General features: G+C 42.1%; 2 protein-coding genes across 2 annotated transcripts in view; one reads left to right on the top strand and one right to left on the bottom strand.

The window, feature by feature from the left end:
- gabarapl2 (GABA(A) receptor-associated protein like 2) overlaps positions 1–15,040 on the bottom strand; it is a 238,337-nt gene that overhangs the window by 142,088 nt on the left and 81,209 nt on the right. The window lies entirely within an intron of this gene.
- On the top strand, positions 310–14,485 carry nup160 (nucleoporin 160). The gene is made up of 35 exons (XM_053506604.1): positions 310–427; positions 2,865–2,973; positions 3,104–3,314; positions 3,503–3,713; positions 3,897–3,972; positions 4,075–4,189; positions 4,421–4,660; positions 4,944–5,041; positions 5,122–5,206; positions 5,811–5,879; positions 6,003–6,086; positions 6,328–6,498; positions 6,729–6,828; positions 6,931–7,096; positions 7,263–7,396; positions 8,151–8,311; positions 8,394–8,530; positions 8,623–8,693; positions 8,786–8,948; positions 9,170–9,239; positions 9,401–9,499; positions 9,654–9,776; positions 9,909–10,004; positions 10,102–10,196; positions 10,949–11,045; positions 11,202–11,307; positions 11,779–11,939; positions 12,196–12,256; positions 12,405–12,515; positions 12,629–12,752; positions 13,208–13,309; positions 13,396–13,537; positions 13,727–13,852; positions 14,013–14,114; positions 14,305–14,485. The coding sequence occupies exons 1-35, from the start codon at positions 337–339 to the stop codon at positions 14,389–14,391; spliced, it is 4,194 nt and encodes a 1,397-aa protein (XP_053362579.1). The 5' UTR covers positions 310–336; the 3' UTR covers positions 14,392–14,485.

Below are 15,040 nucleotides of genomic sequence, written 5' to 3'. Positions count from 1 at the left end.
ACACAGCATGTCATGGTACTAAGAAACTGCAGAATAAATAAATAACTAGCATAAACTCTTCAGTAGGGAAAATAAGAAAAATCTTAAAGGTATGGATTTACCACGGGAGACTTATTTTATATTCATATCAAAAATCTCATTGACTTACATATTAAGTTAGCTTTTTGTTAATAAAATTTGTAATAAAGTTCTGTTCCAAGAACACCTAAAATACAGTACATAGCGCTAAACCAGAGGGGGCGACAGAGAGCGTAGTATGCTCATTGACGCTTTTTTTCTTTTCTTTAACTCTACTCGTTTGTAATACGTCACATCCGGTGGTCTGGCGCGCGGAAAATGGCGGCTGCCTTAGAGAGAAGCTATATAGAGATCTGCGGGTTCGAAAGGGAGACAGTCTCCCGCTTTCGGGATCTCACCATTAAGCTGGGTAAAATAAACGTGTTTTGTGTGTTATATTATAGTGTTACTTAAAAAAAAAAACATTTGAATAATAAATATAAGTTTCACACAGACATCAAATACAGCGCGTGCGCCGTGCTGAGGCTAGCACTGCGCTAGTTAGCCACTTGGCTAGTCACCGGATTAGTTTATAAAATGTTTAAAACTGGCTGTAGTGTCTGCTTAGATCTACAGGTGTACAAATAAATAAATAATGTCAGTTCTTTTTAAATACTTTGTTGCTCAGGTCGGTTTAGTGACACGATTATTATTGTAGCAGCACATTTTACCTCAGAGCTGCAAGTTATAAAGAACAAACTTTTATTAAAGAAAAAAATATTAAAACAGTTTGTATGAGCGCCTTTTCATCACATCTCACTGTACAGCTGTGTGATTACTGACTGACTGACTGCTGCCCTGCACAAAGTATTGGCACCCCTCTACTTTGTCTATCTGTGGAAAATTCTATTTTATTTATATAGCGCTTTTAACAATTGTCATTGTCGCAAAGCAGCTTTACACAATCAAAATAATTATTTAAGTCTGTATGGAATGTGAATGTGTATGAATTAAAATGATCAGATATTCGAAAATGACCCCTGCGCGTGAGCTTTATAGTATTCATATAAAGCGTTTGTACAAATAGTTAAAATGTTAAAACTAAACAATAATAATAATCTGCTGATCTTTAATGTAATCAGTGATATTATTATTATTATTATTATTATTATGATTATTATTTGAGGTTGAAGCCCACGTCCATGTCTGTGTGTCTCTCTGTACAGCAGAACTCTCTGTCTAACTTATTAATACAAAGAAATTCCATTCTGTAAGGTTGAGTATCTTACGCCTTGTTTACACTAAGTTGTCCTTCTTTGGTGAGAAATGGAAAAAATAGATAAAAGGATAAAGATGAAGTTTTGTCTTAAAACCACTCCAGCGTGTTAAAATTCACTTATACCACTTCAGCGCTGTTATTTCAGCCAAAGTGAAAATATGAACTAATCCCAGTCAAAATATTCACTTTATCTTTTCTAATTAATATCTATTGGTGCAGGTGTTTGTTTACATTGAGACAGTAGCGCATTAGTAGATTATTTTAAAGTAGATACATAACTGTTCATAACATCGCTTTTACTCAACCTTTAGATTTTAGCGCATAACACTTTTCTCTCAGTTTGGGTATTGTACACGTCCTCACCTTGGACTGCTGCGGATACGTTTGCTCTAACGACCCGTGTTTTATCTCATTGTGTTGCTTCACATCACATCCTTCGTTTGTTTCAGAACAAATGAGACAAACTGGTTTTAAACTTCCTGCAGGAAGAATAGACACATACTGATCTGTCTATTCATCATTATAAGTAAATTTTTGCATGTGTATTTTATTTACTTTTGTTTTGTTTTTTTCGAGTAAGTCATGCTGTGTCGTGTGTTCACTTGTGTTTGGTGAGGATGTGGGCCCTTGGAAGCTGCATCACGTTTGTTTCAGTGTCTCTGTCTATACGCGGTAAACCATCATATTGATTGACTCTGTTGAGTGATGGATATAGCCACGCCCACCTTAAGGTAAAGAAAAGCACCATTTTGTCCAAAAAGCGCTAGATTCTTTGACATAATCTGACAAAAAATTGCTCATAACTTCACTTTCTACTTAACATTTTGATTTAATTTATGGCTCGGGTTAACTTTAGGCAAATACAGACGGTCCGGCAAAGTTACATTTAATTCTGTCCAGCCAGTTTTGTTTGATGCTGTGACATATATCTGGCCATACAGATACAGAAGACAGACAGGGAAAAACTCCCTGAGATGGCAACAGGAAGAAACCTTGAAAGGAACCAGACTCAACAGGGAACCCATCCTTATCTCTGTGATAACGGATAGCAGGGATTGATCTGCATCATACTGTGTGTTAGGAGGCTGGAAGTTCAGTATAACAGGAGATGTGTTTAAGTTCATATGAAGTCCAGTTTGTTATTAGACTGAGAAATTTTAGCCCTGAACTATTGAGTGACTGCAGTCACACATCCTCAGGGAACATCTGTCTGCATCAGCCGTGACCACGTCTTTATGGTAAAAAGAAACCGTCCCCAGTCACCACGCAAATCCCAAACATGTGATGAGATTTCAAACCAGAAGAGGGACACCAGGACCGGTCAGACAGGTCCAGAGGACAGAGGGTGTCTGGGTCACTGGCAGCTCAGGAGCAACATGTATAGTGAGAGATAACAGAGAATGGTCTTGTTTAGAAAATGAAAGTTGGTTCAGAGGCGAGTCGATTCTTTCTGGTGAGCCGAATCAAATAGTGTGACTCACTTAAAGGATATTAATGTGTATGACTAAAAAAGCTAAAATATTAACAATACAACTCCAATCTCTGTGTTTATTGAAGTATGTTTACAGTATATTGGTGGTGTGTGCAGGTGTAAGTGCACCCTCTGGTGGTGGGAGACTCTCGGACAGCGCTGGAGCGTTCTCTTATGAGGAGAGCGGGAAACTGCAGTCGCTCACTAGCAACAGATTCATCCACTGGTGAGTTATGGGAAAAATAAAACACTTGGGGGGGTTGTGCTGTTTAAGGAAAATCATCAGTGCTGGTACGGCTTGATCCAAAGCCCAGAACTTGACAGTGAAGTGCTCTCTCTCTCTTGCTCTCTCTCAGGTCAACGTCAGGAGACACAGTCCAGCTCGTGGAACAGTCCCTGGACGTGAACCTGTTGAACAACTCGCTTCGCCTGAGGATCCTGAACTGCGCCGTGCTTCCGGGAGGCGTCCACATCCACGAGACGCTCAACAATGTCATCGTCCTCATCGTCACAAACCAATCAGTGCACAGGATGGTCCTCCCGCACCCCACACGCATGTACCGCAGTGTGAGTGTCACTGTTCACACAGGCTTCATTTATTTTTAAATGGTAATGACGAGCGTAGATGGCGTCGCGGCGAAAGAAGGAAAAAAAACTTTTGTTCCTCGTCTGTGTGGTGTAAGTCATGTAGAACCTGTGATATACTTGCAGGTGTATACCAACTGTACTGTGTGTGTGTGTTTGTGTTTATGTAGGAGCTGGTGGCTGAGCTGCAGATGCAGAGTGTGTTTACCGACTTCGGGAAAGTGTGTGTTCAGGACGCTGTACACTCCTTCACACTGTCGTTCGCCCAGATCCCCGTCACATCCTCCACCTGGCTTAGCACACACGGCCACGCCCATTTCGCTTTGGCCACTCCCGCTGGGGGCATCTCCGTAGTTACCTTACCTCCTCCCGATCAGGAAGGTAAACATGATGGACTGTTAATATTATTATTATTATTAACAACAACAACAAACAAACAAAAACTAATTTGGTTGGATCATGGGATTTTATTTAATTGGGTGCTGTTAATTAATGTTCAGAGTTAGCAACATTAGCTTTTAGGATGGAGGCTGATAGTGTATGTGTGTGCGTGCGTGTGCGCAGGTTCATTGTCAGTGGTGGAGTTGAAGCAGAGTTCGGTGATGCAGAGGTTAGCAGGCTGGGTCCCCAGTGCCATCAGGTGAGTGATCAAGACTTTCTCCTCATCCTCACTAATATTTTTTTACTGCACCACTGTGAATGTGTTTTTATTAACGCTTATATAACTGTGTGTGTGTGTTAGAGGGGACCAGAGCCCATGTGACCTGGCGGTGAGTTTAGCCGTCTGGCCTTTGGAGGACGACACCTTCATCTTCGCTCTGTGTCAGGATCATAAACTGCGTGTCTGGTCATATAAGGTGTGTAACGGTGTCTCGTTCTCAGTGTTTAACCTGCCATACACTCAGAGTGCATTATGGGTAATTTAAGGGTGTGTGTACGGTGTACTAGTGTAAACTCTATCATCAGAATTGTTAAATCCTGTTTTAGTGACCAAATGTCATGTATAACTTCACGTACAATGATTTAATTTAGGCTCCGCCCACTGAGTGAGTCAGCTGATTGAGAGTGTGTCTGTGTTGTGTCTACAGGAGCAGCAGTGTGTATTAGTGGCAGACATATTGGAGTACATCCCCACGGGTCGGGCCGAGCTGAAGAACAGCGTGGGCGCCTCGCACCGTCTGCGCGTGTGTGTGTCCGGCTCTGCGGGTGTGTGTGTGTGTGTTTACATCGCCGCTCCACACCGCAGTCAGTTCTCGGTCCTGCAGCTCGGCTCCAGTAACAGCACACGCTACAGCCTGGAGCACATCTCTACCATTTTCAGCACACAGGTACACACACACACACACACACACACACACACACACAGAGTGAATGTTAAACTATCTTTATCCTCACTGTTTAGTTCTGCTTGAGCAAGCTTGGTTTATTGGTTATAGAGCTGTCAATCAAGCATGCTTATTAGAATATTAGGCCACACCCACCCTGATAGACTCTCTCTTGCTTATTTATTCCTGCTTTGCTTGATGAGACTCAGGATAAATTTTTTTTATTATTAGCATTTAATTCTGAGTTTGCTGTTACCATAAGCTTTGGTGTGTGTGTGTTGATCAGGAGACGCTGGTGGACTTTGTTCTGACCTCCACTGATATCTGGGGTCTCTGGGTGGATGATGATAATCAGACCGTAGTGAAGTACATCAACTTTGAGCAGTATGTATCTCACTCCGCTAAAACTCTGATCAGTTTAAGAGTTTGAACACCCACTGATGTGTGTGTGCGTGTGTTTGCAGTAATACAGCAGGCATGTGGAACCAGGTGTTTGTGCAGCCCGCACCGGAGGAGGAAGTTCACATCGGGCCTGAGCAGGATCCCAGAGTAAGCTCTACACCATCTTTAGAACATTAATTTTTGCAAATTTATAATGTGAAACGTAAAAAGATCACCATCTTTCAGGATTTTGTCCTTTATGAAAGGTTTCAGTGCCACAGAATCTCTTCCTTTTTGGTGACAAAGGACGCACTTTGGAAACATTTATAAAAAGTTTGCATGTTAAGGAAAACCTTTCTTGTTTATTTAAACACAATTTCTTTTTTTAGGGAGACTTGTCATTTTTAAATTGTTTAAATTAAACAAAAAATGTTAATTATTGTTTAAACATTCAGTCATTAAAATTATTAGATTTATTGTGATTTATTTTTAACCTATAAAAGATTATTATGGGATGCAATAAAAAATTTTGAATGAGGAAAAAAAAGTTTAGTCAGAGCAGGTGTGTGTAAATGAGACGCTTCCTCACTGTATTACTGTACTTAACTTCTTTTAAGTGAAATTAAATCTAGAAATGCTGTTTTTTTTCCTTCTGAATTTCTACTTTAGACAGGTGATGTGTTAAAGAATGTGTAGTATGTGTTAAAGAAGTGTAGTAATAATAATAATAATAATGATTCTGGACTTGCTGCTGTTTGTTCGCTCTCCTCAGGAGACGTACCTGGACGTTCTGTTCTCTCCTCTGCACTTCACTGCAGCCGCCATTGTAAAGGCTCTACAGGTAAACACACGCCCACACACACACACACACACACACACACACACAAGACTCTTTCCTGATTCATCCCCTCTCTCTCGCTGAAGATAAAAACAATGATTATTTTTATTATTTTTGTTCTTACAGATTTACAAACGTGGCACAGAGCGATTCTCCGACTTAACATGGGAGACACTCAAGAAAGAGGTCACTCTGGCTGTAGAGACTGAGGTAGTACACACACACACCTTAGGGTCAGTGTTGTGATAGTGGACATTCAGTTTATTTATCTAATGTCCTACCAATCAGTTATTGAGGTGGTAGTGAAATGTACAGCGCCTCCTTGTGCTTAAATGCAGCCCTACACTGTACACGCCTCTGTTCTGATCTGTGTGTAGCGTTGGTAATGTTGGTAATAGTGTGTGTGTTGCGTTGGTAATGTTCGTAATAGTGTGTGTGTGTGTGTGTTCAGCTTCAGAGCAGCGTGACAGAGTTCGAGTTCTCTCAGGAGGATTACCGCATGCTGCAGGTGGAGTTCTGGTCCAAGTTCTACGCGTGCTGTCTGCAGTACCAGGAGGCTCTGTCCACGCCTCTCGCCCTGCACGTGGACCAGGCCACGTCTATGGTCTGCCTGCTCAAGAAGGTAGCAAATCCTCTCGTACTCGGGGTGATCAGCGTGGCTTTAGGGTGACGTAAAAAGGCAGAAGTTCTTTCAGGCAGATTTTATTTTATTTTTTTTAGACAGATGTTTTGAACAACAAAAATGAAACAGAATTAATTTCAATGTCCACGCCTCCTTTTAGAGATACTTTTAGAATGATTTGTGAACCGGACAATTATTTTATACTGATCTTTGAAGTGAATGTTTGTCAGGGTTTGGTGTCGTTCCTGTTGCCCTGCTTTGCGGTGGATCACTTGTACCTGTGCTCTGATGACTGTCTGTCCTCCGAGGAGGAAACACCTGTAGCTGATGGTAACAACACACACTTACTTTTGTTAGACTTGTAGCACAGTTATATGTCCTGTATTGGAATAAACTTGTGTGTGTGTGTGTGTGTGTGTGTGTGTGTGGCAGAACCAGAGCTGGGCATGGATGTCCTACAGCTGGTGCACTGTTTGCGGGTGGTGAGTGAGTGTTTGCAGGGGGAGATGGTGTGTGTGATGGACAGAGCAGTGGAGATGCTGATGTCTCCAGAGAGAGCCGCAGAACAAGTGCTGGAGAACCTGCTGGCTAACGACAAGTCAGTAACACACACACACGCACACACACATACGCTGCTGTATCGTCTGTGTCCTTTCCTCACTTCTAACACACAGAACAAAAGCACGCAGGGTTAGCATGTGGACATTTAAAGTGTTCATAAATGTGCATGTGCTAACCCTGCATGCTTTCGTTCTGTGTGGTAGTGATAACTTAATCGATGACATCACCAACAAGCTACAGGACGTGCGAAACCCTTTGGCGGCGATGAACGCACTGCTCCGAGAACTGGACCTGGAGACAGATTTGGATGTAGCTGACACAACGCCAGCACACACAGGTAAGATCTGTCTTTTTTACACCCACACACAGACACCACATTAGCCTTAAATCAGCCCCCCACCCCCGCTGTTTTATCATGTGACTTGTGATCAAGGTTTTAATAAATAGAAATGGTTATACAGGTAGTTCCTGACTTCGTAAGTTCGTAAGTCGGATTTGTTCTCAAGTCTGACAATGTAAACCGTACCAATCCACTTGACAAAATCTCTGTCCCCTTTCCCCACACTGCCATAATGTGGCCAAAAACCATAACCTAAGGAAATTAATTTTACAAATGTATCAGTGTCGTCTCTGCACCTTTAAATCGCGTGGGGAATCCGGGACAGCATTTCGTCTCAGAGTTGTTTTCTACTGTATTGGACTGTGAACTCTGTTTTGTTGAGGATTTTCCGAAATTAGGATTATTACCCATTAGGACAGCTTTATAGGACAGACATTTTCTACAATGTTTTTTTTTTTTTTTTTTTTTCTTCGTACAATACACGTGATTAAACTGGGAGCAGAACCACGGTCTGTTCGTATCTGCGGACATTTGTAACTCGGATGTTTGTAGGTCGAGGACTACCTGTATTGTCTAAATGAAACAGGTCGGAACAGGTAGCGCCATCCTTGGATCTTGTTGATAATCAATGCGTCAGTTTATGTTTCATTTGTATGAAGTCCAACTTGACTTTATTTCTTTGCCCTTGTAATGTTCATTGATATTGTAAGGAAAGGTCAATCTTGTGGTTGTGTATGTGTGTGTGTTGCAGGCCGGTCCCTGAGCATGCGTCTCAGTCTGTCTCAGCTGTACAGCAGCAGCGTGGCTGTGAGCGTTGCGTGTCAGGCGGTGTGTCACATGGCCATGACTCGAGCGCTGATCTGCAGAGACCTGCTCATCCTGCAGCACCTGTACCTGCGCCTCGGAGGCAGCGTGAGTCCCCGATGAGAACACATCATCAGACAGGGAGAAATGGGACACGGACATGAATTAAATGTGTGTGTGTGTTTTATAGGTGCTCCTGGCAGACAGCAGTCAGTGTCTGCATCTACAGCAGGATCTGATCCCACGCTGTTCACACCTGCTCTGCTGTTATCACCTTCTCAAACAGCTCAGCCAGACCCTCGCCTCACCTGTACCACTCGACACACTGTACGTGTGCATACGCACACACACGCACACAGAGAGCACAATAACCTGATCTACAAATCTAACCACTTGCACAAACACACTTTGTGTTTCAGAGACGCTAACCTGCAGCACCTGTCTGTGTTGAAGCTGTCCGATTCTGCAGCGGTTACAACTAACAGATCAGGTACGGGTCAGGAGTGTGACTGCAGCCATACAGCCCGTGTGTAGGAATATTTAGTAACCGACTGTGTGTGTGTGTGTGTGTGTGTGTGTCAGTGTTAAGTCCTCAGACGGTGGTGGAACTGTTCTATCAAAACGTAGCTCATAAATCCATCGTCCTGCAGCTCTTTGGCCAGAGGGTGGCGCCAGAGAGTCAGAGCACGAGCCTGCCCTGGAACCAGCTCATCTCTAGTGTGGTGCATCTGCTCACACAGCTACTGTATCCTACACACACACACACACACACACACACACGCGTATATTCAGGTTCTATACACACATAGATAAACACGTACACATGCCCATATATACATATGTACACACGTATACACACATCTATACACACACAAAGAAACATGTACACATCCACACATCTATATACACACACACACACTTGAGTTCTTGAGTATGTTTGAGACCTTACATCATCGTCATGATCAGATGGCCCAGTAACCCCAACTTCATGTTCCCGGAGTGCATGATGGGAAACTGCCAGTATACACAGCTCCAGGTGAGCTCCTGCTCTGTGTGTGTGTGTGTGTGTTACTATTTTTACCTGCATTTCTTACTTGCACTTACTTACTTTTACAGTATTTGAGGCTATTTAAAAGTTGTTGTTGTTTTTTTTACATATGACTGTGTGTGTGTGTGTGTGTGTGTGTGTGTGTACAGGAGTATGTGCGTCTGATCGGGCCGTGGTGTCAAGCTAACGTGGGCTCGTGTCGGTTTGTCCTGGGTCAGGCGTACCTGGCCTGTGGAGAAGGACAGAAGGTAAAGCAGAGACCAGTCACATTACACACACACACACACACACACACACGCGCGCACACACGCACAGAAGATTCTGACATCATACACAAGGCGGGGTTTATTTCTTTCAGTCATGTGACCTACAGCTTTTATTTCTTTATTTATCCAACTGTAGGCGCTGCAGTGTTTCCAGGAGGCAGCGTCCGAGGTGGAGAAGGAGGAGTTTCTGATGAGACTGACGGGCTCGGAGGAGGACGAGGCGGGGAATACAGCGGCACGGTTACTCTATTACAACAAGGTACACACACACACACTCTCTAGATTGTATTATTGTAATATTGTAAAAAATTTATGCTGGATGTCCTAATGCTGTGTGTGTGTGTGTGTGTGTGTGTGTGTGTGTGTGTGTGTGTGTGTGTGTGTGTTTCAGGTCCTGAGACTCCTGGAGGATGTCGGGTTGCCAGATCTTGTGATCCAGTTAGCCACGCTGGCCGTATCCGAGGCTGTGAACGACCCACGCAGTCAGGTACACACACTGTTCACACTTAACTATAAATCCTTTATTATTTTACACTAACCTTCATATTATTGTTAATTTTCATCACACACACACACACACACAGGCAGCTCTGTGGACGCGTATTTTTAAACACCATCTGGATCTCGGACACAACAGGGAGGCGTATGAAGCTCTGACCCAGAACCCCGATCCCAGCAGGTATACACACACACACACATGCGCGCACACTTGGCCAAAACACGGTATTGTTTATGGGATCATATAACACCATACTTCATATTCTGTAATGTTTTTTTGTAAATTTGTATCCACATTTATAGTTTTATTAGATAAAAAGAAACCCATTCTCTAAAACAGTTTCATCCCCTTTTATGTTTTATATCAGTCATCTTTTTTTTTTTCCCAAAGGTTTCAATAATCTTAATTGACATTCAGATGAAATTTCACATAAGACATAAACCTGAAAAATGCTAAAAAGTTATTGCAGCATGAATTTAACCTGGTTACAGACACTACAGATTTATAAATTTTTTTTTGCTTGTTAAGTTTTTTATCAAAAACTATCTCTCAAGCAGTGCACTGTGGTCGCTCCCTGGAATTTAAATGGTTGTGTTAACAATTATTGGCCATAAAAAACAGAAACTAAATAAATAAATACATATATACCTGCTCTTTGTATTATGGCCATATGACAAGGTTTGTGTGCAATTCAGAGCATATATATATTTTTTTTTTTTTTTTTTTTTTTTTAATATATAAAATAAAGAAAATGTGTGTGGCCAAAGAAGCTACCTCTGAAGTTTGTAAAAAATAAAAGCACAAATACTGTGTTTTTGCTGAGTAGAATGTGACTTGGTTTTAAGGACGATACTGCCACTTAGAGTCTTTGTGGTAGTTTGTAAGCTTGTAGGAATTGTGACGTGTGTGTATGTATGTGTGTGTGTGTGTAGGCAACTGGATTGTCTCCGGCAGCTGGTGGTGGTCCTGTGTGAACGTGCTCAGCTACACGATCTCGTCCAATTCCCTTACATCAACCTGCACGAGGAGGTCAGCGCACACACACACACACACACACACACACACTCACGTATACTCACTCACTTTTTTACTTAAGCTAGGTAACTGCCATTGTGGCGGTTAAAGAACATTTTACTATGAGACAGATTTGCATGAGGAAACATTAATGTGTGTGTGTGTGTGTAGGTTGTGGGGATAATCGAGTCCCGCGCCCGTGCTGTTGACCTGATGACCCATAACTACTACGAGTTGCTCTACGCCTTCCACATCAACCGCCACAACTACAGGAAAGGTAACGCCACGCTAACTATTCACTGCAGTTCAGGGTGGGTCCAGTAGGGGGTGACGTTGGTAAGGGGTTGACACTCGAGTCTTTTTCATAACGATTAGAGAAACTAATACCAGTGTAATAAACACAGACGCTATATTTTATTTAGTTCTTTTCTATTAAATTTCTTGCCAAAATAATTAACGAGAAAACAGAGACATGTCTCAGGATGGGTTTCCATCTAACAATCTGATTCAGAGCAAAATTAATACTTGTCATTCATTTGCTTCCTTTCTGTGTTTGGGTTAAAGGCCTGTTGTTTTGGTTGTTTTCTGTCCTGATTGTTGAGTTTTACCTGTGCAGCAGAAACACTCCAAGGAGCTTACAGCTCGATTCAAACAGACTCAACACCACAGTCTAGGAGACAACTGCTGATTTAATGGGTTTGACATTACTGATTACGATGGTGTGTGTGTGTGTGTTTGTTTGTTGCAGCTGGTACAGTGATGTTTGAGTACGGGATGCGTCTGGGTCGGGAGGTTCGGACTCTTAGGGGTTTGCAGAAGCAGGTAAACTGTTACCTGTCTGCCCTCAACTGTCTGCGTCTGATTCGCCCTGAATACGCCTGGATCATCCAGCCTTCGACCGGACCGCCTGTGAGTCGCCATCATCATGCGAAAAACGCATACACGCACACATGCACACTGTATCCATGTTTAATTACATTATTTATCGTAGCTCATTTGAGTCGTCACTATAGTCGTAACTATATTTTATGTTGAAGGCATATTTATATACTGTATATAATATCATATCACTTAAATTTGGTTTGCAAAATACCTTATTTTTTTTGTAAACAAAATTTAATTAATACATTAGTATTTATTTTCTCGTTTTTTCTGTGTTCGTCAGTGTGAGAAGCCAGGCACGTCCCCGAAGCGCAGCTATGATGGAGATTTGGCTCCGCCTCCAGGTAAAAATCCCTTTGTGTCATTATAGTGCACTATAAAGGTTTTAATAAAATCTGTGAAAACCATATGATTATCACACTTCACTTCAAATGGACTGTTGTCATGTCGTCCAAAAGATTGTCTGACTACAACGTGTTTGTGTGTGTGCAGTGAGTCGTCAGATAGAAATCCTGGAGCTGAAGGATCTGGAGAAAGAGTATGTTCTTGCACGGTGTCGGCTCACACTCGCACAGCAGGACTCATCCTCAGCTGCTATAGCAGGTACAACGTACAAGTATATATATATATTTTTTTTTTTAATTATTCATTTTTTATATTATGTATTTATGTATGTCACATGCCATAAGAGTGTCTGAAGGTGTGTGTGTGAACAGGCAGTGCGACGGCAGTGGACATGGTGTCTCTGTTGGTGCAGGCAGGACTTTTCGACACGGCGTTGTCACTGTGTGAGACATTTAATCTCTCTCTCACACCCATCTTCGAGGGACTCGCCTTCAAGTAAGTAGTGTTATTACAGGCTCAGGTGTGTGTGAGGAACATTCACCTTTTTCCCATTATTATTAAAATAGTTAAATTGACTTGCATATCAAGTTGGACTGTAATGGTACTGCAGGTAGGTCGTGAGCAAGTTATAATTTTACTTTAACAATTTTGTTTAAAATAAATATTTTTATTTTGTAGTAATGTTCGAAATTTCCGGACGATAATTTAGTAAAGAAGTAGAGATTTACAATAAAAATACTAAAACAAACCTATGGGATTAAAATTACATGCTATTTTTCAACAAAAAAAAGAATTTTGAGTTGAAAATACAAGTGACAAGTCTTGTTTTTTAAAATTTCTGTTTATTTATTTATTGTTTTAAAAAACCTGCAGTGCGGCAACAGTCAGAATATTTACTGAAAACATCACACTGCAGTGTCAGCGTTTTAACACTCCTGTGTGTTTTTCAGGTGCATTAAGCTGCAGTACGGATCGGATCAGAACCAGAACGAGGCGTGGAACTGGTTATCAGCCAATCAGTTGCCAAGCCTCATCACCACTAAAGAGTCCAGGTGTGTGTGTGTGTGTGTGAGAGAGAGATTCCGTCCTCAGCGTCAGTGTGTTAACGTCCCTGAACTTATGCTGCTGTTCTCTCCAGTGCAACAGATGAAGCGTGGAGACTTTTGGCATCGTACCTGGAGAAGCATCCGTCCCAGAATGCTCAGCATCACCGCTGCGTTATAGACAGGCTGCTGTCACACGGCGTACCCGCTCCCGACTGGCTGCTTAACGCTTATAAGGTAAATAACCTACAGCTTTAAATGAGTAAAGTTTGGGCATTAGGGTTTTCTGTTTTGTTTTGATTGTAATTTACAACTGTTAGAAGTCCAGAACGCTGGCGTATGTGGAATATATATCGGAATAAATAGTTAATCACCTTTCAGGCCATCTCTTGTGCCTTATACGTGCATGTATGTATGTGTGTACAGGAAGTGGATGCTGCGTCTCTGCTACGTCTTTACCTGAACTACGACCTTCTGGACTCGGCCGCTGAGCTTGCAATGGAATACGTGGACGCTCTGCTGGGGAAGGGGCACCAATATTTTGGAATACCGGTGTGTGTGTTGCCCCTGTATTATCCTTCAGCAAAAGAAAACAACTTTGAATTAAAAGATTCTTAGCCCCGTTGTTGCACTCCAGTGCATTGTGGGTAATCCGAATTTGTAATATTTCATTTTATATGTGTAGATCATGTGACATTTTGTGTTTGTTTAGACACCACTAAGTGCAACAGCACCGCCCATCTGGCTGCCCTACACATCCATCGACCAGTTGCTGCACAACCTGAGAGAGAGTCAGACTCAGAGCAACGTGCAGGTGAGACTCGCCTGAATGGGAAAAGTGGGTGGAGTCAGCACTGAGCCACAATGAGTGACACCTTTTACTTTTTCTTTGCTTATAGTTAATGTGGACCGCTTCCTAGTATAGTTGTCAGTAATTTTGGTTTGAGACGCAGTCTGTCTTTAACATCAATCAAATATCCTAAGCTGTGTGTGTCTGTGTGTAGGTCTGCGAGAAGCTGCAGATGAAGCTGTCAGAATATCACAGACAGGTGGAGAGCAGCAGTAAACACCGACTGAAGCTTGCAGCCTGAACACACTCCCTGCTCCCACACTCGCAACGGACTTTCTCTCTTCACTGCTTTGTAAAATTTTTATATGTGATTAAAATGTTTGGTTTTGTATGGATTATATTGTGACAGTCCAGCTGTTTTTTTTTCTTATGAAATACAAATATTTAGTGCTGTAACTTTATTAAAAAAAAAAAGGGAGAGAGGAGGCTGCCTAGGCAGTGAGCATTTCCAGGGTTGTCTTATGTGGGTGGAGCCTGTTCAGCTGTTTAGAAGAAAAATTTGAGGGGCTAAATGGTGTCTTAGTCTAGTCTATAATTTATACACATCATTGCAATGTCCCACTTTGTCAGATTTTATTTAAAGGCTCCATCCCAAATAACTGAGTAGGGTTGGAGGCTCACGATTTAGTCACGTCAAACATCATTTCGGTGATAAATCCACTGATGGGTGAGTCCTAAACCACACCTAAGGCCGAGCACATCTTCCAGTTCTGTAGTGCAAAGCATTATGGGGGATATGTGGTGTACACACTAGGCAGGGTGAAACATGACTATTGTGTACTTGGTTGCTGTATAAAGGTAATTAAGCCCCACCTCCTATGACACAAAATGATGTATAAAGTGCTGGTAATGCAGAAGGTGGAGTTTACAGAAGGATGCTCACAGGTAAA

The sequence above is a fragment of the Clarias gariepinus genome, chromosome 10 (genome assembly GCF_024256425.1).
Source record: "Clarias gariepinus isolate MV-2021 ecotype Netherlands chromosome 10, CGAR_prim_01v2, whole genome shotgun sequence".
Lineage (NCBI taxonomy): Eukaryota > Metazoa > Chordata > Actinopteri > Siluriformes > Clariidae > Clarias > Clarias gariepinus.
The sequence above is the reverse complement of the archived record's forward strand: the minus strand, read 5'-3'. Positions and strand labels throughout refer to the sequence as shown.